This window comes from Mesocricetus auratus, unplaced genomic scaffold (genome assembly GCF_017639785.1).
Source record: "Mesocricetus auratus isolate SY011 unplaced genomic scaffold, BCM_Maur_2.0 Super-Scaffold_100026, whole genome shotgun sequence".
NCBI lineage: Eukaryota > Metazoa > Chordata > Mammalia > Rodentia > Cricetidae > Mesocricetus > Mesocricetus auratus.
Window position 1 is genome coordinate 6,299,823 of NW_024429207.1, and position 26,617 is coordinate 6,326,439.

General features: G+C 48.0%; 1 protein-coding gene across 2 annotated transcripts in view; it reads right to left on the reverse strand.

Annotated features, from left to right (window-relative positions):
- Positions 1 to 2,284: 2,284 nt before the first annotated feature.
- Dctd (dCMP deaminase) overlaps positions 2,285 to 26,617 on the reverse strand; it is a 29,168-nt gene continuing 4,835 nt past the window's right edge. For both annotated transcript variants that reach the window (XM_013110738.3, XM_013110739.3), the window contains exons 4-6: positions 6,742 to 6,858; positions 5,323 to 5,419; positions 2,285 to 3,682 (exon numbers count right to left, since the gene is read on the reverse strand). In XM_013110738.3, coding sequence (XP_012966192.1) covers positions 3,604 to 3,682; positions 5,323 to 5,419; positions 6,742 to 6,858 — 293 coding nt within the window. In that variant the 3' untranslated portion in view covers positions 2,285 to 3,603. The remainder of the gene's footprint in view (positions 3,683 to 5,322; positions 5,420 to 6,741; positions 6,859 to 26,617) is intronic.

The window sequence follows — 26,617 nt, forward strand, 5'->3', positions numbered from 1 at the left end:
CTGTCCTGGCACTCTCTCTGTAATCCAGGCTGGTCTCGAACTCACAGAGACATCCGCCTGCCTCTGCCTCCCGAGTGCTGGGATTAAAGGCGTGTGCCGCCACCACCCTGCTTTCATCCTCTACTCTCAGAAGAGGTGCTAGAGTCCATCGGCAGGTCCGAAAAAGCACTGCTAGCTAGCATTCCAGAGCAGCTCTCATGTAGGCTAGTGTGACGCCTTTCCCAGTAAGTGTTACCAGGCCCCCAAGTCCTGGGTTTGGGGATGTTTTGCCTGCACCTCAGCACAGCTCATCACCACACTCCAGGAAGACACGTGTTTGCAAAGTTCCCTTCACTTGAGTTCAAATCCTTCCACTGAGCCCGAGGCAGGCTGTCCTGCTAATTACTTCCAAAGCTACCATTTTTAGAGCAGCCTTACTGTTTTTAAATCATCAACTACAAATAATTTGCCTAGTACTAAAAGCAAGACAATTTTCTCCCTGAATCCCTTGGACAACTTTGCAAGGATTAATCACCCACCCCACCCCAGACAGGGTTTCTCTGTGTAGCCTTGGTGGGCCTAGAACTCGCTCCATAGACAAGGCTAGCCTTGAACTCACAGAGATCTGCCTGCCTCTGCCTCCCAAGTGCTGGGATTAAAGGCGTGCACCACCAGAAAACTTGTAGTCTCCTTATGTAGTGCAGGGTGAACTTAAAATTGTCATATTCTGGCCTCCACCTCCCAAGTGTTAGGATTATAGGTTTCTCTGCATTTGGCTTCATCCTAAATCCTAAATATTTTTAATCCTCTGGTAGATACAGACAAAAGATGACCCGTTATCCCTAGCACATAAGAAATTCGGATCACTGGAAACAGGAGTCTGTTTTTATTAATGAGATTTTTCTGTCTTCTTGCCTTATTTTGCTCCATGTGCCATTAGGAAACATGGCTAATAAATTGGATCCTTTTCACTGCTGGGTCTTGTCGAACTTCAGAAGTCTTCAGGGGCATGTGCAGAAGGTGGGAGGGGATGTGTAAAACGTCAGGAAAACGGTTCCTATCATTTCACTCTAACTTTTGCCTTTTAATGTGGTTCTGCCAGCGGTTTAGTGAAAGATGGCTTCCTCGTTGCCATTTATTAGCCATGACAGGCAGCCACAGCAGCTCTAGACACAGTCTCCCTTCGCCACAATTATCCAGCAATGCCTGCGAGGCAAAGAGTGCGCTCAGAGCACCCTCCTTCTGGAATGCTCTTCCCAAAGGCAACAGTTCAAAGAACCCTCTATTAGCTGGAGCCCTGACATCCGCAGAAACCTCTGGACAGGACAATTCCACTCCTGGAGTGATGGCGGAGACCAAGATATAATTACCTACAATCCAGGCACCAGGAATCCAGGCTCAGCAAGAGTCCAGAGGCGGAGGCTTGTGAGCCCACATCCACAGCATTAGCACCCCACAAACCCAGCCAACTCCTGTCACCTTCCCTCCAAGAGGAAAAGGAAAATGTGTTTTGTTTTGTTTTGTTTTTCACTACAATTCAAGGTAACAAGGTGAGACAAAATGTAACACAGACTCAAGACTAAGTAAATGTACTGGTAACTTATGAGACCTATCTGCAAACAGGACACAAAAATTACAGCTTGCTAACAGGGCTTCCAATTTATAACTTTTAGTAACAAAAACTAGACTGTACTTTCTGTCTTTGTCTCTTTTCTGATTTCTTCTCCTTTAGTCTTTGGAGCAAAGCAAAGGCAAGGGGTTTGAAGGAGAGAAATAAACCGAGGGGATAAAGGAAGAGGGTCATGGATAAAGGGGAGAGTGGACGGGCTTGGGAACCGAAATGTGATGGAAAGGAATCATCATCATCACCATCACCATCACCATCACCTGTGACCTATCAGACGAGCACATCAGAGACAGGCATGGAAACCGGGTAGCAACAGACGAGGGAGATGGCTGGGATGGTAAAAACACTTACTGTTCCAGCCTTGAACTCATGCAGAGAGCTGGACGTGACAGCGTGCATGGGAAATCCCGGGGGACGCAGAGCAGCGGCAGATATAAGAGAAACGCCTGCCGCAGAACAAGGTGTAAGGACTCAGCCGAGGGCCCCAAACTTCCTTCCTACCTCTGGGCAGTGCGGCACGGTGCACACTGCCCGCCCCCATTTTAAAAGACTACACGGTATTAAAGACACGAAAGCACCACCCACGCCCCGGAGAGAACACGGCATTACCACTTCTGATAGTCTCTGAGTACAAACCCGGGTAGCGTGCTTTGCAGACAATACAGAACACAAGCGGAGAGCTGAGCATATTTAATAAATAAAAATGATCGCATTTTGGTGCTGGTAGATTTTAATAAAAAAATTAATAATATTGGTAAAGAGCCAAATTACAAAACGCCCCAAGAATACAGAGTATATAAAAAAAAGCAAAACCAAAAAACCTCAGAGAAGAAATAAAAGCCCATGAAAAAATAAGAGTACCCTAAAAGGTAATAATCTTTAAGATAAAGAAACCATTTTACCAAAGGCACTGAGCATGTTTAACAGACGTTAAAGGAAATTAAAAACAAAGCACACAGCGGGGAATTCCCCAACCACAATTCCCCAACCACATTGATCAAAGACACCGGCGTGTGTGGCAGAAGACACAGAAGAGGCGCCGTCACCAGTGGGATGGGCCACCTCCAAGTGAACAGACTCTCCCACAGTTCTCTTACAGGACAGGAATTAATGTCCTCTCTGGTTGTGGGACACCCTTGGAAATGAACCACCGCGGAGCAGGGGTGACATGTTTCCACACAGCAGGGGAAGCGGGGCGGAGGGATTGCCCCACGCCACCCATCCATACAATTCCAGCTGTCACCACACAGTGCCTGGTCTAAGGGGAGCCATCAGCTGCCTCCTCTAGGAGCCACTTATCACCGGGGTAAATTTAACAGTGCTATGTAGCCAACAAACCAAGGGTAAGAGCTGGAACCACGGGGGTCACTACCCTCCAGACGGACGGCGGGCCACTGCCGTGTGTGTCGCAGGAAAGCAAGGGCTGAGAGGATTTCCCCGGTTCAGCTGTGCTGATCATCTGCCGTCCTCACCCGTCTCTGGGTAGGAGGGTGAGAGCTCTCCTCAACTCCGCAGCAAACACTTGGCTACCGCCACACACGGTCCTCTCTGTTTTCCCAAGGGTGAGACAGGGTATGCTTCGTTTGGGCCAGATGTCCACAGCACTGTGGGTCTGCTCATCCTGACTAAGAACGCGAAGCAATTATTTGTATGTCCTAGACCACACAGCATCGAGGAGTGGCCGTTGGAATTCGGTGGATGACTAGAGAGACTGCCGGAACCCTCATCCCAGCCAGATGAGCTGAGAAGGTGGAGGGACCTTCCCTCCAGCCCCGTGGGCAGGCCCTTAGTTTCTCAATCAAACTAAATCAACAGCTCACACAGATGTAGGTCCATGTGTCGGTAGGGACTGGCAAAGAAGATTCAAGGTTTTATATTCTATAGATGCCTACGTGTGCTGCACCAGCTATTAAAAAGTTATGTGCAACTTCAAGATGAACGGCACCGGCGGCTTCGTAGAGGAGAGCAGCCTTCTTCTGGGGATTTCACAAGACAACTCACTGAAGCTTCTGACCCCGGTGGCTGTTAATTGAATCAAAGTCAATGACAATCTTGTTGTACTTCGGTGTGAATTTCCTAAACATGAAAAACAAAACGCATAAGAGAATTATCCAATGAGTAGTAGTTAATTTGTTTATTTCAGCTTAAACTGTATTTCCAGGGCAGAGAGAAGAAATATCCTGGGACTCGCTTGATATTTTCTCTCTGTAGGAGCCAATTACAGTGCCCCATGCCGAGAGGAACACAGGGCAGGGAAGACTAAGACAAGAAACGACGCATGGGGCGGCTTGGCTTGTGTGTTCTTCAACTGTCTGAGTTCATGAATTATCCGCGAGTCAAAGCATTTCTAACGAGTTAGCAGCACAACATGATATCCGATTACGGTTTCCCCATCATATTTATCTTATTTTCTAGGAACTCTCTGCAGCCAACTCGAGTTGCTCTAAAGCAAACACAGTATACTTTCTTTTACCTCTGCTACATAGAAAGACAGCTTGTTGAAGTGGGGTGGGGGATTTTCTAAATCAAGTTCTGCAAATGCAAACAATAAGCCCTCTGTGTTTTTATATTCAACGCATCTACAATAATGGCAGATACTTGGGGGCTTAATAAGAGAGCGTGTGAACAGTGCTCCTCCATGGTCTCTGCTCCTCCTTAATGAGAGAGCGTGTGAACAGTGCTCCTCCATGGTCTCTGCTTCAGTTCTTAATAAGAGAGCGTGTGAGCAGTGCTCCTCCATGGTCTCTGCTTCAGTTCTTAATAAGAGAGCGTGTGAGCAGTGCTCCTCCATGGTCTCTGCTCCTCCTTAATGAGAGAGCGTGTGAGCACTGCTCCTCCATTCTCTGCTTCAGCTCTCGCCTCCAGGTTGACTTTACTTCCTACCCTGGCTTCCAGGATGCTAGTCTGTAGCTCACAGTAAGCCACACAAAGCCTTTCTCCCATGTGACGTCAGTGTTTTGTCAAAACAAGAGAAAACAAACCAGGGCACACAAGGCACAACAAGACAAACATGCATCATGCAAAAGTCCTATTTCCAACTGGGCATGGTGGGTGGTGTCATTGGGAGACTGAGGCAGGAGGCAGCCTGGGCTACACCGCAAACCCAGGGCCAGCTTGTTCATACAGAGACCCTGTCTCAGAAAACGAACAAAATATTGCACATCTCTAACTAAGAACACAGCGAATCGGGCAAGCGGCCCATCATACAAGTCTCACCACCGCTGGCCAGAAACACAGTAACACTTTGCAAAGCTTCCCATTCTAAAAACAATTTCCTGCTGCTCACAAAAGATGGCAAGATGCACAAATAAAACATAATCGTCACTCTGCAGAGATAATCGGGCTTCTGCTCTTAATTCAAAATGTTGCTCAGAGAAGAATTCCTGGTGTCTCACCCTGGCGGGCCGCTTTCTTCTTAAACTATCTCCACTAGAGCCTGGCACATGCAACTTTTATAAAGGCTTGGCAGGACTAGCGCAAAAGTGGTAAATTTTTAAATTTCTTGCTACTTGTATAATTAGTCTAAGCTGCAGAAAGTCACTAATATTAAAATATAATCATTAAACAGGCTGTCTCCAGATATTTTTGTCGTTACTCCATACCTAAAATAATCTTTAGAGGCAGATGCCGTCACATTTCCAAAGACATTGCCACATGTGGAGACAGCAGACTTCAGGCTAGGCCGCATGGATTTCTACACTGGTTCCCCCACCTACCTGAATGTAACACCAGCCATTTTAAACATGAGCCTAGCGGCCGTCGTCTCTTCACTGTCATGGTATTTATCCGACATGAAAATAACTTCTTTTATACCTGAAAAGGTAACAGAGGAAGATAATCACGAACACAAAATGCAAAAGACAGGCAAAAGAGACGGAGCCCCGCGCCCATGATTAATTGCCTTGTCCAAGTGAGCTTCCAGACAATGTCCAGTTACTCAACTACTCATCTATGGCTTCCCAGTACAGCAGAGGGGACTGTATTTAATCTGCCTTCCAGTCTTTATGAGGGTTTTTAATATGCAAATGCAAAGTGAAAACATGTCAAGCCGTCAAGCCTTGATCCAGTTAACAAACTTTCTTTATGGCAGGTAAGCAACTACTCTTTATTCACCAAGCAACTACTCAACTCAAGACGCTAATGTGAGGGGTGGAGGGTGTGGCTAACCCAGAGGTAAGCAGCATTAGGCCTCCAAGAAAGGCTCTGTTATCACTGTGGAGGGCAGGTCGCCCTAGGTAGCATGAACCTCAGCCAGGATTCCCAAGAGCCTTCTCCTGGGGGCTGTTCCGGGCACCCTTTGGAAGGGGTGAGTCCACACACCGCTCAACCCATGAACCCGCTGCTAACCTCTTCACCTGTGACCAGCTAAGGAAGCACCCCGAAAAGACAGGTTAATGGCAGTAGCTCCATGGGCACCCACATTGCCTCTTAGCGGTAGCTGAGGTCTGCTATCAGCTGGCTTCTGCTCTGACACCCAGGGGGCTCATGATAAACAGTCCCTTTAACCCACACATCTGGCTAAATGGGTAAAGTCTTTAAATCTCAAACTGAGAGCCTTACAGAGATAAAGCATAGCTCACTCTTAGATGTGACAGTTCAAATGCAGGTGCAATATACAGAATGCAACATAGTAGGTTTATGTCAGATGTAACATAATAAAAAAAAAAGCCCAGAGTAACATTTGAGTCTCATGATATTTATATGCAAAGATCTGCTTAGATCCTCAAATATCTACCATGTATTAGATACAAATTAAAATTTGATATACAGACTCCCAACTGACCTTGTTTCTGACAGAAGTTCATTTCCTCCCTCCCCCTTAATCTATGCACAATATGTCAGAGAATGGTAAATTGACAGTAATTATATGCAATGCCTGTGTTGTGTTTTTGGCAGCTTGCAGTTTAAGAAGTTGCAAACTAAATTAAAAACATGCTAAGAATCACAGAGGATGCAATTAGTCTTGGAATACCTGGCACCATTCAAAAACCAAACACGGGAAATATCCGGCAAAGTTGATAGTGCAATTAATTTAGATCTAAACAATAACAATTTAAGATCAAACACACCTGCCCGGAGCTGCTGACGAGCGGGCTCCGATGCAAATATGACAAACGGAAAGGCCTGGTTCCTACCTGCTTGGATGATGAGCTTAGCGCATTCATTACACGGGAACAAGGCGACGTACATACTACAGCCCTTCACATCAGCCGAATTCTTGTTCATGATGGCGTTCAGCTCGGCATGGCACACTGTGAAAGACAAAGAGAGAAGGAATCACTAAGTCGTTCTGCCTCCATCCCGGAGATAGCACGGATAGACCCAATAAAAATAAATTGATCAGAAACAGCAATACGGAGACTACCAAATAAAGGCCGTTCTGGGTGGTGATTACCAGGGAAGGGAAGCTGTTCCAGCAGCTGGCCTTGGTTTGTAAGCACCGAGAGCACCAGGAGGGGCTGAGGGTCAAGCACCTTCACCCACCCTAAGCGGAGCAATACCTCATTGCTCCACAAGACCCCAGGGTATTGAACTGCCCACATAAAATGGCTCATTTGTGTGGTGATCTGCACACACAGGGGTATTCAGCATGGCTGTTAAGAGGGCAAGGAGCATAAGAACACAAGAAGTGAAGCTAAGAATTTCTATTCTCAGGGATTCCTTTCCCCTCACCATGCTCTGTCCACTGGGGTGGGGGCAGCGGATAACCAGCTATCTGTCCATTTTAAAAACACACTCATTCACTTGAGGGCAACGAACAATCAAGTTCTCTACACTCAGATCCGCCCCACCAATGATTGCAAACGACCATGCAGGCATCTTCGCCTGAGTTCCAGGTCAAAGGAAGCACCTCGCTACCAAAGCTGCCCCTCCCTAGCCACAAGGGTGAAGTAAAGAAAACATCAGCACAGAAACAGTTCTGAATCCCTTGGCCTGCCCAGCAGGCTTTCCACCTGGCCACTGCGTAGCACTGGTAAAGGTCTGGAGTATGTCATCTACAACCACCGTGGGCACTCAACATTTATCCCCAGAGGCGCTTCCAAGTCAGTATCTGCTTCATACTGAAGAGTGATGGGCTAGCCTTGGAAACTTTGAAGAGGATCCCCAGATGACTCAAATGTGCAGACAAATCTGGGAAGCCCTGCTCTACAGAATTCTGACATTCCCCAACACATGCTATGCACACAATGCTAAAACAAGCAGCTGCAGAGTGCAGAGTCCAAACCATACACAATCACCAGAAAACAAACACGGTCCCTTCAAGGATCTTCTGTGGCCTCCATCTCCAGCCACCAGCTTGCCACATCCAGTTGGGGCTGTCACTGAACAATGGCCTAAGATCATGACACTGAGCATTTCCTTCACTACTTGCTCAGATAGTCAGGCACATTTATTGGGGATGTGTTCGGGGTTAGAAGGATGAAGGAGGCACATTTATTGGGGATCTATTCAGGATGAAGGACCAGCCTCCTGGCTTTGCATCTAATAGCAACTACTTGTGTAGTAACCAAACAGTGTTTTACCAGGAAGCTAAGCGAGATCTCTCTCGGGGAAATGTCTGTGCATACTAACATCCTCAAACTAGGAATTAAGAGTTCTCGGCTGTGAGTGAAAAAAAAAATGTGATGGTCTCTGGCAATACAGGGAACTAAAGAAACAATCTGGAATTCATCGAATCACAGGCCATCAGAGAGCAATGGCTGGCCAGAGGGGCTTCAGTCCTGTCCCCCCAAGCCTCACTGCCTGATAAACTCCAAGGCCAAGGGAAGACAGAAAAGAGGAGAGCTCAGAAAGAGTTGGAGGCCATATGGCCAGTGGACTTCAAGAGGAATTCATGGCCCCTTCTTCCCTGGTGCCCAAGATGACAGGATGGAAGCATTAACACTGCTCAGTGTTAAAAACAATTAGATATAACTGTTTCCTTTATGCCCCCCTTGGGGGCATAGCTTAGCCCTCTAAGTTCTTTGTAGCTTCCCCCAAGAGTCTAATGCCATGCCAGGAACATAATGGTGTTAAATATTTATTGAATAAATAAAGGAGGAAACGCAGATCCCAATTATTGATGGTGATGTTGGATACTATTCAGTATCAAAAATGGACTTTCCCATGTAAGAAGAGCTCTGTGACTGGTGCCGGAGTTAACAAACATTCAGAACTTCAAAAACCCCGATCTGTTACCGCACAGCATTGTGGTGTCCTCCTCTGTAAGAACCGTCACGGTGACTACAAGTACCCTTTGTCTAGCTCTCCTCAGGCAGAGGGGAAGAAAGCTTATCATTGTAAGTCGAGGCTCATTTGTGAAAACCACCCTAAGAAACAGATCACCTTGGGTAATAACTGTCATGGCGCGAAATGGACAGTTTACAGAAGTACGGCGTCCTTTGTCCTGTCAAGCCACGGGATGAAAATGCGGGGCTGGTTATTAAGAGATGCGGTCGTCCGGGTGACGCGAACGACTGTCGGGATGCAGGCCAGCTCACAGCCCACAAGCTTACACCTTCACAGTCAAATGAGAGATGACGACAAAGAAAGAAAACCATGTGGTCTGAGGAGAGGAGACGACAGACCCAACTCTAACTGCTCTTGCTCAGTCCTGCACCCCCTTTTAACTTCAGAAACCACAACACACGGCTTCCCAGAACCTCTTCCCTACCAAGGCCCAGCTGACTAATACCGGTCTCCTGGGGTCATAAGAGGTTCAGGGAAGCCCCAACCTGTGAGAACACCCCCCACACTGGCCATCTCACTCTTACCTTGAAACTCCCACACTGCCTCCGTCAGGGCCTCAAATCTGCCCAGGTGCCTTTCCGGCCTAACACTTACTACAGGCGTCTCCACAGCTTCTGTATCGCGGCTTCATCCACCTGTGGAGAACCACTCAGCTTAGGCCTCAGGCCTAGAGACCCACACTGCCCTTAAGGATAATGGACCACGAGGACGTGTGCATCCGAGTGGAATGCTTGGGGCCTGCTTCTCAGCTACCTACATGCATCGAGAGCAGGTAACCTGGACAGCCACGTCTACCCAGAAAGTTTGCTTAACAGACGCAGGCCCAGCCCGGCTTGTCCTGGTCCTGGATAGGAAGTCCTTACCTAGAGCGGCCAGGATGAATGGGCTTTCAGCAGGTAATGGCACCAGTGCCTGCCATTAGAAGGCCTGCGAGCTTTCAATAAGGACAGTGCTGATGCATGATTAACACCAGCTCTGGGAAAATGTATTTCGAACTCAAACAAAACAAAATAAAAGTGGTTGATAAATAAAGTGAGGGTGTGAGTTTAGATACCTAGGATCCTCATAAACGCTGGACACAGGACCAGTGGTGGTGGCACACACCTTTAATCCCAGCATCCAGAGGCAGGCAAGATCTCTGTGAGTTCGAGGCCAGCCTGGTCTACAGAGTGAGTTCCAGGATAGCCAAGGCTGTCACACAGAGGAAACCTGTCTCAAAAAACAAAAGAAAAAGATGGACACAGTTTAATGCCTGTAAATCCCAAGGACCGTGACACGGGAGGCAAGAGAATCTCTAGAAGCCCTCAGGTCACTGAGCTAATGAGGTGGAAAGTGCCTTTAGATGCATACCCAAGACTGTCCCCAGATCTACATACACAAGCCATAACCCATAGCATAACACATAACCCCATACACACACACAGAGAGAGAGAGAGAGAGAGAGAGAGAGAGAGAGAGAGAGAGAGAGAGAGAGAGAGAGAGAGAGAGAGAGAGAGGTGGAATAATAAAAGTAAATGGTAAAGGCATTTTTTTTTTTCAGAGACAGGGTTCCGCTGTTCTGGAACAAGCTTTATAGACCAGCTGGCCTCAAACTCACAGAGATCGCCTGCCTCTGCCTCCCGAGTGCTGGGATTAGAGTGTGCCACCACCGCCCGGCAGTAGAGGCAATTTTTAGACTATCAAGTACACTAGCTTTTGGTTTCCCCCTAACGTTCTGGTTGGTTGCTCCATCCTCCAGGACAAGCTGTCACAAACAAAACCTGGGCTCCTCTCTTGGCCACGCCCACGGCCGCCACGCCCACAGCCGCCACACCCTCACTCCCAGTGTGGAAGGGTGGCTTCCCCTTCTCTGTGTCCTTCAACACGCACACTGTTCTCTCAACCCTGCAGCAGAGGTCAGACGCTTGGCACGTTAACTTCCTTCTCAAGAAGAAATCATTTCAACAACTGCTACTCTAATTTTAAAAATAACTGTCTCATTGTAATGCAGATATAACCTCTAGTTTTCTTCTATCCAATTTTTTGGGGGCATATTAATTATACAGAATAATAGGTTTCACTGTGCCCTTTTCATACATGCACAGAATATTCTTTAGTCATATTCATTCCCTGCAGCCCCCCCACAGCCCTCCCACCCCATCCCCGCCTCTCCCTGATCTGAGTCCTGGTCTCTAACACCCTTCCTTCTTTCTCATCCGCCCTTGCCCGACTCTGTGTCTGTCTGTCTGTGTTATTTTGTTTTCTGAAGCACCGTCCTGCTATAAAGCCCTACCTGGGCTGGCACTCACCATGTAGCCTGAGCTGGTCTTGAACTCAGGGCATTCTTTTCTTCAGTCTGAGTCCTGGATCAGAGGCATGCACAACCAAACCCAGCAAGTTACAAAATCAGTTAAATGAATTTAGTACCAAGTTTTGCTTGCTTGAGGGTCCTGGGAACACCTAAAATCTGAAGCAAAACCCACAGCATGTCTAAGTGTCTCAAAACCTACCATGCCTAGTCCTGCCTGGCAGTGCTAGTGTGTGAGGTTTGATATTCACACTAACACAGGACAAAGAACTGAAGATTCACAACGCTTAACAAGCATTCATAAGGCAGTCTAATAGTGTCAAAAAAGACGAATTTTCACATTATTAACTAGACATCCATATCTACAGCTAAGCAAAAACTTAAGTCCCCAAATAACGCAGATATCTGATATGACCAAAAAAAACCCTCTAATTATCCCCAACATCATATGAAAAAAAAAAGAACAAGTGCTGGAAATATCAGATTAATGGACAGAAAGTGTGATCAGTAAGAGCCTGTTTCAGGTGATTAGGAGACAATTCATACGCTTGGTCTTTTCTTTCTTTTTTCTATTACTAACTGTCAGAATTCAGAACTACATTAACCTTGGCCCACTGAGAAGAGATTGTATAATTAGAAAACTATATTTTTCAAATTCTCTCTCACTGGGGCTTGATTAATCCTCACTGTCTCATGTAGGCGGTTCTGGAAGTTTGACAAATTAACAGGATGTACTCCATCCTTGTTAGATTTAAGAGATTCAACATTTTATAGATTTGACTTCCATCACATTTGATGTAAGGCTAATACAATATCTATTTTAGACACCAGTACTATTATAGCTACTCAAGTAGAAAAGGAAAATAAAAAAGAAAAGGAAAAAAAAAAACTTCTGTAGGATGCTAAACGTATAACCTGCCAGTCACAATGACCTTGGTCTCCTGCTGGTACACCATTTCTTTTAAAAACACTGGTAACCCATTTCTTTTTTCTTGGCCTTTACACTGCAATTAGTAACTGACATGAAATGGGGTTCCCCAATTTAAGGCTGATTTACACACATCATCAACAAGCTGTCTCACCTCTGTTCTGATAACCACACTTTTTGCCATTATTCTCCAAATCAGAATCTAAGTGAGTTTACTCCTCGGGTACCAGAGTGTCAGAGTCACTTAGTCTGGACACATCTCTAGGAGCACAACCATGTCCACCTCTGCCCTCACTAATGTGCGGATGGATGCCTAATGGAAACTTCTACCCAGAGGAAGGGCACGCGCGTCTCAGAGACCCATCTAAGGAAAGGCTCCACAGAGTCCAAAACTAAAATGGAGTTTCAGCTACTTGTTTCTTAATTATTGAAAGATAGCCTGACAAGGCCTCATATGTCACTGTCAACCTTTCATGTATCTCTCCTTCAAGTCAATAATTAACAACAGCCAAAGCCTCTGAAGTTGAACGCCCACAGGCTCCCCTACCCGGGACACTGCCCAAGCCAGAGGCTCACCTACCCAGGACACCTACTCACGTCTTGCGGCTACCTTCGAACCTGCTCCCAAACAAGGTCACACCTGTGTAGCGGTAGGCATCAGTGCTCACAGGCCACTAGGGACACCAGGAATGTTAATCACACAGGGCACCTGATTCTGCCCAGAAGGCTGGGAGTGGATGCTGTTGGTAACCAGGTAACTAACCCTCGCTATCTGTAGAGCCGGACCTCACCCAAATCCCCCTGAGTGTTTAGCCCAGACTCTCCTTGCCCAAATCTTTAGCTTTGTTTCTGAGTCAATAGAACCCATCCTTGAAGTCACAAGTACTTTGCACAGCCTGCTGACCTCTGTGCTGTCTCAGTCAGAAACCACACCAGATGCCAGACCCTGAAGCCGCAGAAGCCATCTTCATGGTCATATGTATTTTGCAAAGGTGTTTGATGAAGTCACACCTTAATCCTCCTAGTGCACTGGAACTGCATTACATCAGGGACGCCCTCCCCCAATTGTACTGTGCTAGCCTCTATGGCAGTGGTTCTCAACCTTCCAAAACACCGAGACCCTTTAATACAGCTCCTCATGGTTGTGGCGACCCCCAACCATAAATGTATTTTCACTGCTACTTCGTAAATGTAATTTTGCTACTGTTGTTATGAACCCTAATGTAAACAGCTGTGTTTTTCTTAGGTGACCTCAGTGAAAGAGTTCTTCAGTCCCCAAAGGGGTTGCAACTTACAGATGAGAACCACTGCTCTAGAAGTTTTTGACCCAGGATCAGCTAAGTTCTGCTGTCCTGAGTTTCATTTTTACCTCACCTGGATCATTTCCCTGCTGGTTGGGACACTTGCAGGGACACACACACACACACACACACACACACCCCTGTACCTGGTCTCCTCCTACAGCCAGGATGATTATTTATCAAGGTTTTCCAAAGAACCGAAGCCCCAGCCCTTCAGAATGATACTATTCTGTGTTTCTCTGCGCAGTCACATGGAGAGCACCCGAGGAACCTGGAGGAGAAACCCTTGCAATAGGAAAGAATTATGCAAGCCAGGTGGTGCTGGTGCACGCCTTTAATCCCAGCACTTGGGAGGCAGAGGCAGGCAGCTCTCTTTGAGTTCGAGGCTGGGCTGGACCAATAGCCTCCAAAACAATACAGAGAAACCCTGTCTCGTAAAAAAAAAAAAAAAGGAAAGAATTATGCTAACGAAGCCTTTGTTTCCATAGTCAGAACTTGGGAGAGAAAGGATGACATCAACCCTAGGAGACACCCCCATGATGCTGAGGACTCCTGGGAGATAGACACCAAGGTCTTCCCTGATTGCAGAGGTGACAGAGGACAGTACTTTTGCCTGGCCAACCAATGTGTGCACACTATGCCTTTCCCTTCCCCTGGCCCCTAGCCAGTGACCCTTCTCTCCAGGAGATCATGGACTTCTATTTCACAGCCTTCTGGCGTCAAGGACACACACACAATTCTGCATGAGACACGATGGTATAGTTTGTATGTTGCAAGGAAAACAGCAAACTGAGATAATACAGAGAAACCCAGCCCTAGGCTGGAAAAATGTCTATTAATTTCCTATCTCCACCCTGTACCCAGAGAACAGGTCTAGAAAATTTGATGGAAAGCAATCCAGGTTTAGAAAAGATGGCACAAGCTACTCTCTCAAAAGCAGCCAGATCCCCCAGGTTCTGAGCAAGGCTCGAACTTGTATAGCATCCACCAACTAAACAAGCACCACTGGCTGCTGCAGCAACTTCCTGGGGCCACTCTTGGAACGGCATACCCCAGTTCTCAGGGCTACTGCTGGCTCTGCCTTTCCGCTCTACTTCCCCCTCACGATGCCCACTTGGCTGTCCATCACCCCCCCCCCCCTCGGTTCAGGACCCTGCTGGTCGTCAGCAGGTATGAGCTTTCAGCCTCCCAACCAGAGAAAGAAGAGAAAAATCCCCCACCCCCCAGGAGCCCTACAGAGATCAGGACCCAGTAAGGGCACCGTGCACAGATCCACCTGGTAACTAAAGTTAGTATTGCTTGCTACCCTGTAGGGCGGCCAGGAGTAAGCGGGTGGCCCTGGGTGGCGCACTTCAGCTGGACCACAGGAATTCAGGGTTTTTCCCCCCCTCTCTGCTGCTCTGTTCCCATCCCATCCTCCACCCACTGCCTCTGCCTCTCGATAGAGCTGCTGGTAACAACTCGAGGCACCCAGGGGAGCCACTTAGCCCCAATGGTAGTGCTTAGGGCTAAAGACATTTCTGACTGTGGTGTTTCCATTATTGATAATAAAGCCCCCAGAACTCTAATTACATTGCTTCCCTATGTGCCACGGGCACACAATCAGGTCAGGAGGGGGAGGATGGAGAAATGACTGCATTTCATCCATGGCTAAGCCAGGCCAACTCCCTTCCTACTGCTCACATGAAACACACGTGCAACAGCTAAAAGGCACTAAAAAGGAACCGGGAGGAACAAAGCACCAACCACCCTCTGACAGTCCGTCACGTGAACACACACACACACAGCCAGGCTTCAACACTTGCCTCTTGGGCTCCCAGCCTTTAAAGGGTACCCTGGAAGTACATGGAGCACTGGAACGGGAGTCAGGATTCACCCGCGCTCTGGAGCTCATTAATTCCAGCTCCGCAAGGCCTGCTTTAGGCAGCTGGCTGGCACTGCCTCAGTGTGGGTGATGAGTGGGATGAGCTGACCTAACTCTAACTCGATTCTCCAATCCTCGCAGGTTCTGCAACTGCCCTACATTCCCGGACGGTACCCCGGCAGCTGTCCCCAGGCCTCAGCATCCTTCTCCCACCCTCCATGCCGGCCCCAGCTCCCTCGGCCACCTGCCCGGCACGCATCATCAGAACTGCTGCAAATCACACCCCAGTGCAGCTCCAGAACTTCTGTGACCGCTGTCGCCTGGCCCCTCTCTGCGCTAGGTGTCCCTTCTTCCTCTCACTGAACAGGACCCTCGGGAAGCCATCCCTGACCCTGTCCTGAAACACCCCACCCTCCTTTTTTTCCTCTTCTTGGTTTTTCTCACTCTACTGGATGACCCGATCAACCAACAAACGCCCAACACAAAACAAAGAACAAGAAACTAAAAGTAAGACCCCCCCCCCATCTCGCAAACTACACTGTGCAGGCTCCTGGCCCTCCTGTCAGAGCCGCACACTTCAAAACCCTATCTAAGCAGCACCCCACCTCCTAACCTTCCACCCTTTCTTCAACTCCCTCCAACCTAACTCTGAAGCCTATACTGTCCAAGCGCTGTCGGCAACAGCGACACCTCAACCGACAGACACTCTGAAGAGTAGACCCGGGCACAGTGGAAGGCTCATCCCCACCCTCGCCCCGCCCCCTTTTCCACACGGCCCTCCCTGCAGTCCCACTGCTCTTATACCCACCTCCAAGTGCTGGAGGACTCATGGGCTAGAACCACCTCCTGTCCCGGTTACCCCACCCATGGAGTCCCTCAAAGCCCAACCCAGCAGGGAGGCCCTCACCAGCCTGGACCTCCTTCCCCACCCCAGGGCACAGCCACCCACTTTTCTTCACCTCCTCCAAGCCTTGCTCCTCGAACTGCCAGCTCCAGCTCGGCCTGCTACAGCCTGGACCTGCTGGGGAGGGGTGACTCCTCCTCGCCGACCCCGCATCAGCACCAACCCACCTGCTTGACGCTAGCTCGATTATCCGCGTTGTGTCTGCGGATTCACCTGTTCCTCCTTGCTCCAGCTCCCTCCCTCGTCGGCAGCTGCCTCACAGCTGGGCTCCTGTTGCCACTCTTGCCCCAAACACACAAAACCTGCCTCAGCCTATGTGGGCTGCTCTAACCACAGACAGACACCGGACAGATCTGGACGCTGGGAAAGCCAAGGCCAAGGCACAGGGAGATGTGGTGTCTGGAGAAGGTCCCCTGCTCGGGTTGTAGAGAGAATTTTCTTCCTGGGTCCTCAAATGGCTAACTCTGCTTGGCCCGGGTGTCAGTGTGTGTGACCTACACATGTGCTCACATGTGTGCACGTGTGTGGAAGCCAGAAGCTGACCCTGGTCCGTAGTCACTTCTGCATCTTAGATTTTGAGACACGGTTTCTCACTCAACCTGGAATTTGTGGGTTCGGCTACACAGCTCGCTAAGAAGCCCCAGGATGCTTTGTCTCTAGCCCGCAGCGCTGGGGACACAGACATGCACCACCGCACCCGGCTTTAAGTGGGCTCCAGGTTCCAAAGTCAGGGCTTCAAGCTGTGGGGCAAACATCGCACCCCCTGAACCATCACTCCAGCCCCTCACTGAACATCCTTTGTATGGGTACCAACCTCTTGATCAACCGGCCCCTTAACACCACCTCTTTCGGGGTAGCCTGGAATGCGAGTTGAGGGAGGCACACAGTCAACCCAAAGCACAAAACAATCCATTTAAATCCAAACTACCTAGCCCTCCCTTGGCTCTCAAAGCCTGGGCTACTTGGCACATACTATCTCACCAGGAAGCCTAACCCAGGCAGTCCCTGCCTCTCCCACACCCAAACAGCAACATGCCCATTTTCCCTGGTGGCCCCCATGAGACCCTTCGGCTATCTCCCTCAGAAAGGGGCGGTCAATATGTCGGTTTATTTCATTAGCATCTACCTCCTCCACTCTTAACTTGCAGATGCTGTGAAAACAGGCCAGAGTGTGTGTGTTCCGTTTACCACTGGCACAGACCCTGGCATGTAACACACAGGCAAGACGCCCCAGAGTGGGGGGCGAACGGACCATGGGAGAGTACTCTGCCAAAGCCCAATGACTGATAAAATATATTTCTATAACTGAAGCAACATGGCTTGAGAGGACAACCTCTTCACTAGCTGACAAGCTCAGGCTGGAAAAGAATGGGCAAACTCAGGTTGGTGAAAGAACAGACAATTCATTAGTATTTATTTTAACTTCTAAAAAGGGGATAACTCATTTGCAGAGGGGGATGCCAGAGTTCTGCTTCCCTTTATTCACCTAAACTCAAAATTAATGGCATTTCAACAAAAGCCTTTTAATTGCAGAATTTAAAAATTCATACTCAGTTATCATATTCAATATTTTACATTTACCATGGCATCTATCATTTGAAAGAAGCTGGCGCTGGCCGTTCAGATGCAGGGCAGCAGTGTGCTGGCCTGGGGTACCACTGTGCTGGCCTGGGGTGACAGTGTGCCGGCCTGGGTGACAGTGTGCCGGCCTGGGGTGACAATGTGCCGGCCTGGGGTGACAGTGTGCCGGCCTGGGGTGACAGTGTGCCGGCCTGGGGGACAGTGTGCCCGCCTGGGGGACAGTGTGCCGGCCTGGGGGGCAGTGTGCCGGCCTGGGGTGACAGTGTGCCGGCCTGGGGGACAGTGTGCCGGCCTGGGGTGACAGTGTGCCGGCCTGGGGGGCAGTGTGCCGGCCTGGGGTGGCAGTGTGCTGGCCTGGGGTGACAGTGTGCTGGCCTGGGGTGACAGTGTGCAGGCCTGGGGTGACAGTGTGCTGGCCTTTGCTCTCACCGCAGTCAGCATTTGCCACTGATGTTTGCCAATGCCCATCTCTGCTCAAATGAAGACCACCACTGCTCGATTCACAGGAGGGTTTCTCAACTTCTTCCCACCTGCTCTCAGACTCCTCCACCCAACTCTAAGCAGGGCTCATGTAGTCAAACACATTCTCTCCCACTGGTATACAGACCCTGTACTCTAACGCCGTTTCCCAAGCTTTTCTTACTTAAACCTTTGAATCTCCACATTTAGGGGGTAGCCCTTATTCCTTTTTGTTGTTGTTTTTGTTTTTTTTGTTTTTTGTTTTTTTTGTTTTTTCGAGACAGGGTTTCTCTGTATTGTTTTGGAGGCTGTCCTGGAACTCACTCAGTAGACCAGGCTGGCCTCGAACTCACAGAGATCCACCTGCCTCTGCCTCCCGAGTGCTGGGGTTAAAGGCGTGTGCCACCAACGCCCGGTTTAGCCCTTATTCCTTAACCACTCCCTCCTCCTCCTCACAAACAGTCTCTAGTTGGCTTATGTCTACCTTAGGACTGCAGAGCTGGAGAGCAGCTCAGTGAGGACAGATCATTGGCCAGCATGCACAAGGTCCTGGGTTCAAGCTTTAGCATCCCCAAATGGGATCAAAACTAAAACATAGGACGTTTTCTTCTGGGGGGGAGTGGTACAGAGGCGGCCTCTGGGCCAGAGTGGAGGGGAGAGAAGGGCTTGCATTTTAGTAAAAGGCGAAAGATTTATACGACTTGAAGAGAAACCAGGGTATGGGCTTGCATTTTATAAGGGGATACAGCACACTCGCACAGGGAGAGTGGACACTCAGTGGCTGCAATAGTCACAGCGTCACATCTTCCCTGCTGTTGATGACATGTCCTGCTAGGTCCCCAGGGCAGGCTGGTGTAAATGCCCGAGTGCCCACTGACTCTACTACGTCATCCTTATGCACATGTGACATTCTCCTTGTCACTCACAACTTTCACAGCCTGCAGCCTTGACCAAGGCGGCCTTCAGAATTCAGTAGACAGAGTAACACTAACCACATGCGATCGGTTACAATTATGAGTACTTTTCCTCGACATTACAGAACGGGCAGAGTCTTCAGCAAAGATCTGTTCCATAAAGAAACTGAGAGGCTGGGAAGGTGACGTATCTCAGGAGGGAAAGGCACCCACCATGCAAGCCTGTCAACCTGAGCTCAAGCCCAGAACCCACATCAAACTGCCAAAAAGAGGCAAAAAAGCCAGATGCAGTTTTATGGACATCCGTAATCCCAGCGTTCTTATGGCAAGTGCTTTACTGAGGTGGAGACAGGAGAGTCACCCACCAGTTCTCAAAAACAGGCATGCGCACACGCACACAGAGACAGCGAAATTGTTTAAGCAAGGAGGGAGAGGAAGAGGGAGAGGGAGAGGGAGAGGGAGAGGGAGAGGGAGGGAGAGGGAGAGGGAGAGACAGAGAGACAGAGAGACTGGGACTATGAAGTACATGCCAAGTCTGAAAACCCCAGCACCACGGGGAATAAACAAGGCTGATGAGGAACCCAGGGTCCTGATGGCCGGCCAGGCTTGTGTCACTAGAATGTGGTCACTGTTTTCAGTAAACTGGGGTTTACTGAGCTGATATTACAGACATGCACAATCCCATCCAGACACAGACGTAAAAGAAAGGGCAACATAAACACAAAACCCTCTGAGAACCAGGTTCCCTGCCTATTTTGGGAACGACCAAAGCATGTGTGCTGACTGGTTTATGTCAACTTGACACAAGCTAGAGTCATCAGAGAAGAGGGAGCCTCAGCTGAGGAAATACCTCAGGAAGATCAGGCGGTAGGCAAGCCTGTAGGTCATTTTCTTAATTAGTGATTGATGGGGGACAGCCCAGCCCATTATGGGTGGGGGCATCCCTGGGACTGGTGAGCCTGGATTCTCTAAGAAGGCTGAGCAAGTAGGAGAGTTACCAAAGGTTGCCTAGAGGCTAGCACTGGGCGCATAGCAAGACCCCGTGTCTTGAGGGTGAGGCGGGCAGCTGTGATGAGTATCATCAGAAATATCCATTTATAATGGAAGCGGAAAAAATATACTAAGAGCGAGGTAACGCAGAACCAGAGACACAAATGCCGCATGTCTCATATGGGGAATACCTATAGAAGCTAGAAAGGGGGCTACTTGGGGTGTGTGGGGGACTAAAGAGGGGGTAGAACACAGAGGACAATGGGGAGACAGTGGCGAGGGGGACGGGAAGGCAGGGCAGTGGGGGAAGGGTCATGTGGAAACCTACTATTTTATAAGCCCCCCTCCCCACACATGCACACACGCACGCATGCACGCACGCAAGCCCTCGGGCAGGTTGAACTGAATAGTTACCCTACTCCGTGGAGAGGAAGTAGGGCAGAGATAACGCTTCTCTTAGACACCATAGATTATCAAACAAGAAGCCTAGCACCAGGTACAGGACACCAGCCTCCGCGCCACCGCCAGGGAGTCTCGTACGCCCCCCAAATAGCACAGGCTATTGCCACTGCTCCCAGCTACCCACTTGAACTGGATGGTAAGACGAGTGCTGACGCCACCTCACGTCACAGGACACGGGGAATCAAGCTGGAACTGACCAGTCTTCCTCCAAGCTCTGGAAGGCGCTTTGAAGGCTGCTGCGGGGAGGGAGGCAGTGTCATCAACGGTCTCCCCCAGCTACGAACCTAGTGAGTGACAATAACAACCAACCCGGCAAGAGGTGCCCATTGGCACAAGGACGGTGTGAGTGTTACGCAGCTAGCCAACTCTCCTGAAGATACTAACTTTTCTGCAAACCTTTTATTCCAAGGCAGAGTACCAGACTCCCCTTAGCACACTTCTGGGCACCAGCTTGAGAGCCACTACTATCTCCAGCTCCTCTGAGGCAAGCCGGCTTCAAAATCACTCTTTGTAATATGGAGATGTATGGGTGTTTTTATGGAAAGGTCTAATCCACACAGTCGGGCATTTTAGCTTTCCCTAAATCTTCTGCTCTTTAGAACAGAGACGACTTTGACACTGTCCATCCTTTCTAGATACTCATAATGGAATGACCACTGATGCTTTAAATATATCTGACCCTGTGCCAATAAAAACACATACTTTATTTGATAGAAACCAAATACATCAATAAAAATTATTTGTTCCTTTCTGAAGGCGACTTATGAAGAATTATACCTTAAGATATAATTAGTCTAGATGATGGGAGATGTCATTCTGTAAATCTGTCTCTCTTATTTGTTGTTGAATAAAGCACTGTTGGCCAATAGGAAAGCAAGATAGGTGGGACTAGGAGTTGAGGAGGATTCTGGGAAAGGGAGGCACAGACAGTCACGGTGTAGAAAGCCAGAGGAGTAAGAGGTCTGAACCCTGTTCTCCGGTAAACGAAGACCACATTGGAAATATTATTAGCAATCATGGGTTAACAATGAAGTCAGAGCTAGCCGATAAGAAACCAAGCAAACGGCCAACAGCTTCATAATTAAAAAAAAAAAGATATAATTAGTCTTATCTCAAGCTGGGTAGTAATAGGATGGTGAGAAAAAGACCCCAACACACCCCTGAGTTGGCCTGCCTGTTGATTCATAAAAGCAAAGGTTTTTTTTCATTGGTTATATTAGTTACTTGCACAAAAGTCCCCAATTAGACCTGCTGTCAGGTCACAACTCCTGGATGGTCAGGCAGGAGAGGAATGGCAAAAAGCTACACAGAATGAAATCCTGCAGAAAGAGAGACAGCAAGTCATCAAACCCACGGATCTGCCTAACAAAACCGGAGGGCGCTCGGTTTCAACCGGAAGAACAAATCTCATCTTAATTACCAAGATGCCCTCGCAAATGTCGAGGAAGGCAGGGCTTAAGGAGGATCAGCCTCCTAACTTTCTTGATAAATTAGTTTCTCAAGGCTAACCTTTTGGATGCCAAAGAAATACATCACAAGCATGGCAGTCAGGAAAATGTCAGTGTTCAAGGGGGTAAGGCAAACGGCTACGTAATCACTAAAGTGACATCTCTGCACGCTTAACAATATGCTAAACGCGGAAAATAAAGATTAAATTTAAATACAGAATTTAAAGAGGCTCTGCCACACGCGGGCAAAAGTGGTGAAAGTTACCCTGTGGATCTGTCACCTTAACTCATCCCTGATTTTCCAACATTTCACTCCCTGCTCCATCTTCTCTCTGTGTGCGAGGGAGTCCATTCCTATGCTCGAATCTGTGTGGGTATGCGCACACGGAGGCCAGAGAAGGACTCTGGGAGTCTTGCTGTATCACTCTCTGCGTTAATTCCCTTGAAACAAGGTACCTCGTGAAACCTGGAGCTAGGCTGGTGGCTAGCAAGCCCCCGTAACCTCCTGTCTGCATCTCTCACAGAACAAGGGTTGCAGGGCTATGCGGCTACACTCTGCCTTTTTTTCCCTGTGGGTACCAGGCATTTGGACTCACAGCCTCATGACTGTGCAGCAAGCACTCTTACATACAGTACCATCCATTCCCCAGCCTCAGCAGCACCGCATTCCTTTTGAGAGTATCCCCGTGGAAATGCTGCTATGAAGTCCACAACTCCATTTCTACCCAAAGCATTCAGAGTAACATCAGGACTGGGGTCCCTCATGTGATATGGCCAACACAGCTATCCTGCTTCCTGCCAGACCAGCGAAGAGGCATGCTTACTCACCAAGAGGCTGCAAAAGCAAGACATCATGGGAGTATAACAAAATTCCTCGAAGCTTACCCAAGCAAAGAATGTGACTCTACTACAGCCACGAAGTCTACAAACTGTGCCTTCCAAACTTGCTACAAAACCCTGAGGAATGGGCGATATCTGAATTACCAAGCGTATTTTACCTCCATGCCATAAAATTGGTATTTTGATGAGATGCGCTTCACTGTAATGAATTTCACCAAAAAAAGTCAGCTGAACACTTCATCCTGAGTTTAGCAACCCACCTCCCTCCTCATGAAAATCAAAATCTTCCCGGAGTCTTTTTATACAGAGAATTAGATAAATTTGCCGCTTCCGGGTTTTTTAATGGTTGCTCATCTGGAAAGTGCTCACTCGAACAAGCCTGCCTTGTTCTCACCACTGACTGGCACAGGCATTACACTAGCTTTTTCATTTTTCAGGGGTGAGAAGGAAATGAATGGAAGAGCAGTTTCTTATGCAAGGAGATTTTCATTTTCTATATTAAAATTTAACCATAATCAGTTTCATGAAGTTTTGATCCTAAGGCTGGAAGAGCAAAAGCACCCTTTTCAAAATGCCTCTCTAGAGAGACAGCCCAGATAAGGCTGTCTTTCTACTACGCTACAAGCATTCTGAGTTTCCCTTCTCCCCACAAAGTGTCAATCAAGGCTAATGACTTCAAGCTTACAGGAATGAATAAAGGAGAATTAAGTTGTGTTATTACTGGTAAACTCAGATTTACATGATTTTCAGGCCCCCTGGCTTAGTCACTTTGGGTTGCTATGACAAAATACCTTATTTAACTCTTAATTTAATGTTCTGATGCCTGGAAGCCGAGTATCAACAACATGTTGACTTCAGGTAAACGCCCCGGTCCAGGTTTACCAGCTGTCATCTTCTTCTTCTTCTTTTTTTTAATATTTTATTTATTTATTGTGTATACAGCCTTATGCCTGCAGGACAGGAGAGGGCACCAGATCTCATCCAAGGTGGTTGTGAGCCACCATGTGGCTGCCGGGAATTGAACTCAGGACCTCTGGAAGAAGTCAGTGCTCTTAACCTCTGAGCCATCTCTCCAGCCCCAGCTGTCATCTTCTTAAAGGGTAAAAACAAGCCCTCTCTGGGGTCCCTTTATAAGGGTACACTCGCCCTTGATGACAGGACAGGAGAGTTCAACCCTCAAGGTCTAATCACCTCCCACAAGCCGCACCTCCAAACACCATCACTTTGGAATTAGGCTGCCAATTTATGAATTTTAGAAGAGACAGAAGTAACCCTCTGCACTCCTCTGAAGGAATGTTAACATATATCATACGAAAGCGGCTTTCAGTTTTCCGCTAGGCCAGGCTATCACTCCCCAGACACTTGATCTGAGGTATAACTGCATCTGAGCTATAATCTGTCCAACTTTAAAAAAAAAAAGGCCGGGTGGTGGTGGTGCACGCCTTTAATCCCAGCACTCGGGAGGCAGAGGCAGGCGGATCTCTGTGAGTTCGAGGCTGGGCTCCAAAACAATACAGAGAAACCCTGTCTCATAAAACCAAAAAAAAAAAAAAAAAAAAAAAGATAACCAACACCTTAAAGAATTGAATTCCATAAAACAGGAGAGTACCTGGTAAAAGGCTTCCAAAACAACACAGGCTACTGTCACTGCTTTCAGCTGTCCATCAGAACTAGATGGTGAGAACTCTATTGCTGAAGATACAACGGTACAACATTCTTTGGTTGCAGAAAGAGAAACCAAAATGGAACTGACCTAAAAACTTCCTCCCTGCTAGCTAGTTAGCTTTCACAGTGCCAGAAGGTTCTATGCAGGCCACTGAGGCAGAAAAGCCATCAATGGTATTATCCAACAGTGAACCCCCTCATGCTATATCAACCTGCCAGGCCAGATGTATCCCTGGTAAAACAGTGGCATGAGGTTATGGACATAACCAACCATTCTTGGAGTGGATCTGAGGCCAGCTCCACAGGATGCTATTCCTACCTGATATGGGAAGCCTGGACAAAAGCTCTTGGTGGAGCCGGGCGTTGGTGGCGCAGGCCTTTAATCACAGTACTCGGGAGACAGAGGCAGGAGGATCTCTGTGAGTTCAAGGCCAGCCTGGTCTACAAGCAAGTTCTAGGACAGCCAGGACTGTTACACTGAAAAACCCTGTGTAAAAGAAAAAACAATTCTAGCACTCAGGAGGCAGAGGCAGGCGGATCTCTGTGAGTTCGAGGCCAGCCTGGTCTACAGAGCTAGTTCCAGGATAACCTCCAAAACAATACAGAGAAACCCTGTCTTGAAAAACCAAAAGAAAAAAAAAGAAAGAAAAAGAAAAAACCAACAAGAAGCTCTTGATGAGAGAGATGATTATGATAGAGAGGATCCTACTACTTCTACTGTCTTGCTAAACGGGCATGTTATCAAACTATATTCTAAACACTTGTGTTTATACACGTAGATGTATGTTAACCTTGGCCACGGAAATGTCTCCCTGCATTAGTCAGCAGTTAACACAGAGACTCATAACTGACCACTGTATGGAGAGTAGGTGACTATTGGGTGCTCAGCCCTAAACGGGACACATAGATCAACACGCGCCCCCTCCACGGCCCAGGAGGCATCACAGAAGAGGAGGCGGGAAGAATGTAAGAAGGGGACCATGGGGACGCGTGCTGGGGAATGTGTCTTCTGGACATGGCATGACTGCTGCACACATGAACTCACCGCGGCTGTGGCTACCTGCACAGGACCAATCAGTGAGATCAGTCAGCATTGCAACAGGTAGCACCAACTGTACTCAGTGGGTTCCAAACATAAAAGAGAGGAAATGAAGGAGGGAGGCAGAGATTTTAGGGTGTGTGGAGGAGGTGAGGTGCATATGATCAAAACATATTGTTTACAGGCATGAAATTGTCCAAGAAGCCATACCAACACACACGCACACAGACCCTGCACAGGAATCAGGTGCCACCCTACACGCAGAACATCACAGAAGGACTTTGAAAGGAGAAGCAGCAGATGCTGTAGGTTTAGAAGCCTGGGGTACTGTGGAATATACTAAGACCTAGTGTGGTCCATGAACTCTTCCCAAGCAAGTGCAAATGCCATCTGGTAAATATGCTACTGTAAAGTGATTCCAGGCAGCACTCACAGACACACCCAAAGGTGTGCCTCACTACTGATCCTGGCCTTTCTTAATCCAACAAGGTGACGACAGAAATTTGTCCTTAGGGACATGCTGACTCAGCAGTTAAGAACCACTGGTCAGAGCTCTTGAAAACTATCTAAGGGTTCCATGTACCCATCCTTTCTTGTGGAAAAGCTTGGTCAACATTAACATAGGTGAGGGAAGAAAAGTGTTACTAGCATCCAGTTATGGCCTTAAAATTTGTAAGCTTAAAACAGAAGTTTTTTAAAAAGTGCCTCGTAACATCCTCCTAGATCACAGGCAATCGAACATTCTCTTCTCAGTGGCTTGAAAAGCCCTGGAAAGGCAGGAATGAGCGCAGTGTACACATAGTCATGATGGCAGTAACACTAAATGCCTTTTAAAAACCATTTAATACCTTCCACAATTTTTATGGTACATCAAATTACTAGGTTATTCTCGTGGAAGAAAATTGTCTACATTCTAACACAGCTACACATAAAATGAATAATTGATAAGTGAGGGCAAAGAGCTCTGAAAACCTAGAGGTATCATATGGATGATAAAAAATAATGTAAGACAGACAACCAGTGCTCAGAAACCCAGCAGCTCTTCAGGAAAGAGCAATCAGGGAGGTTGGACAAATGCCTGTGTGGGTTTAATTCCTCC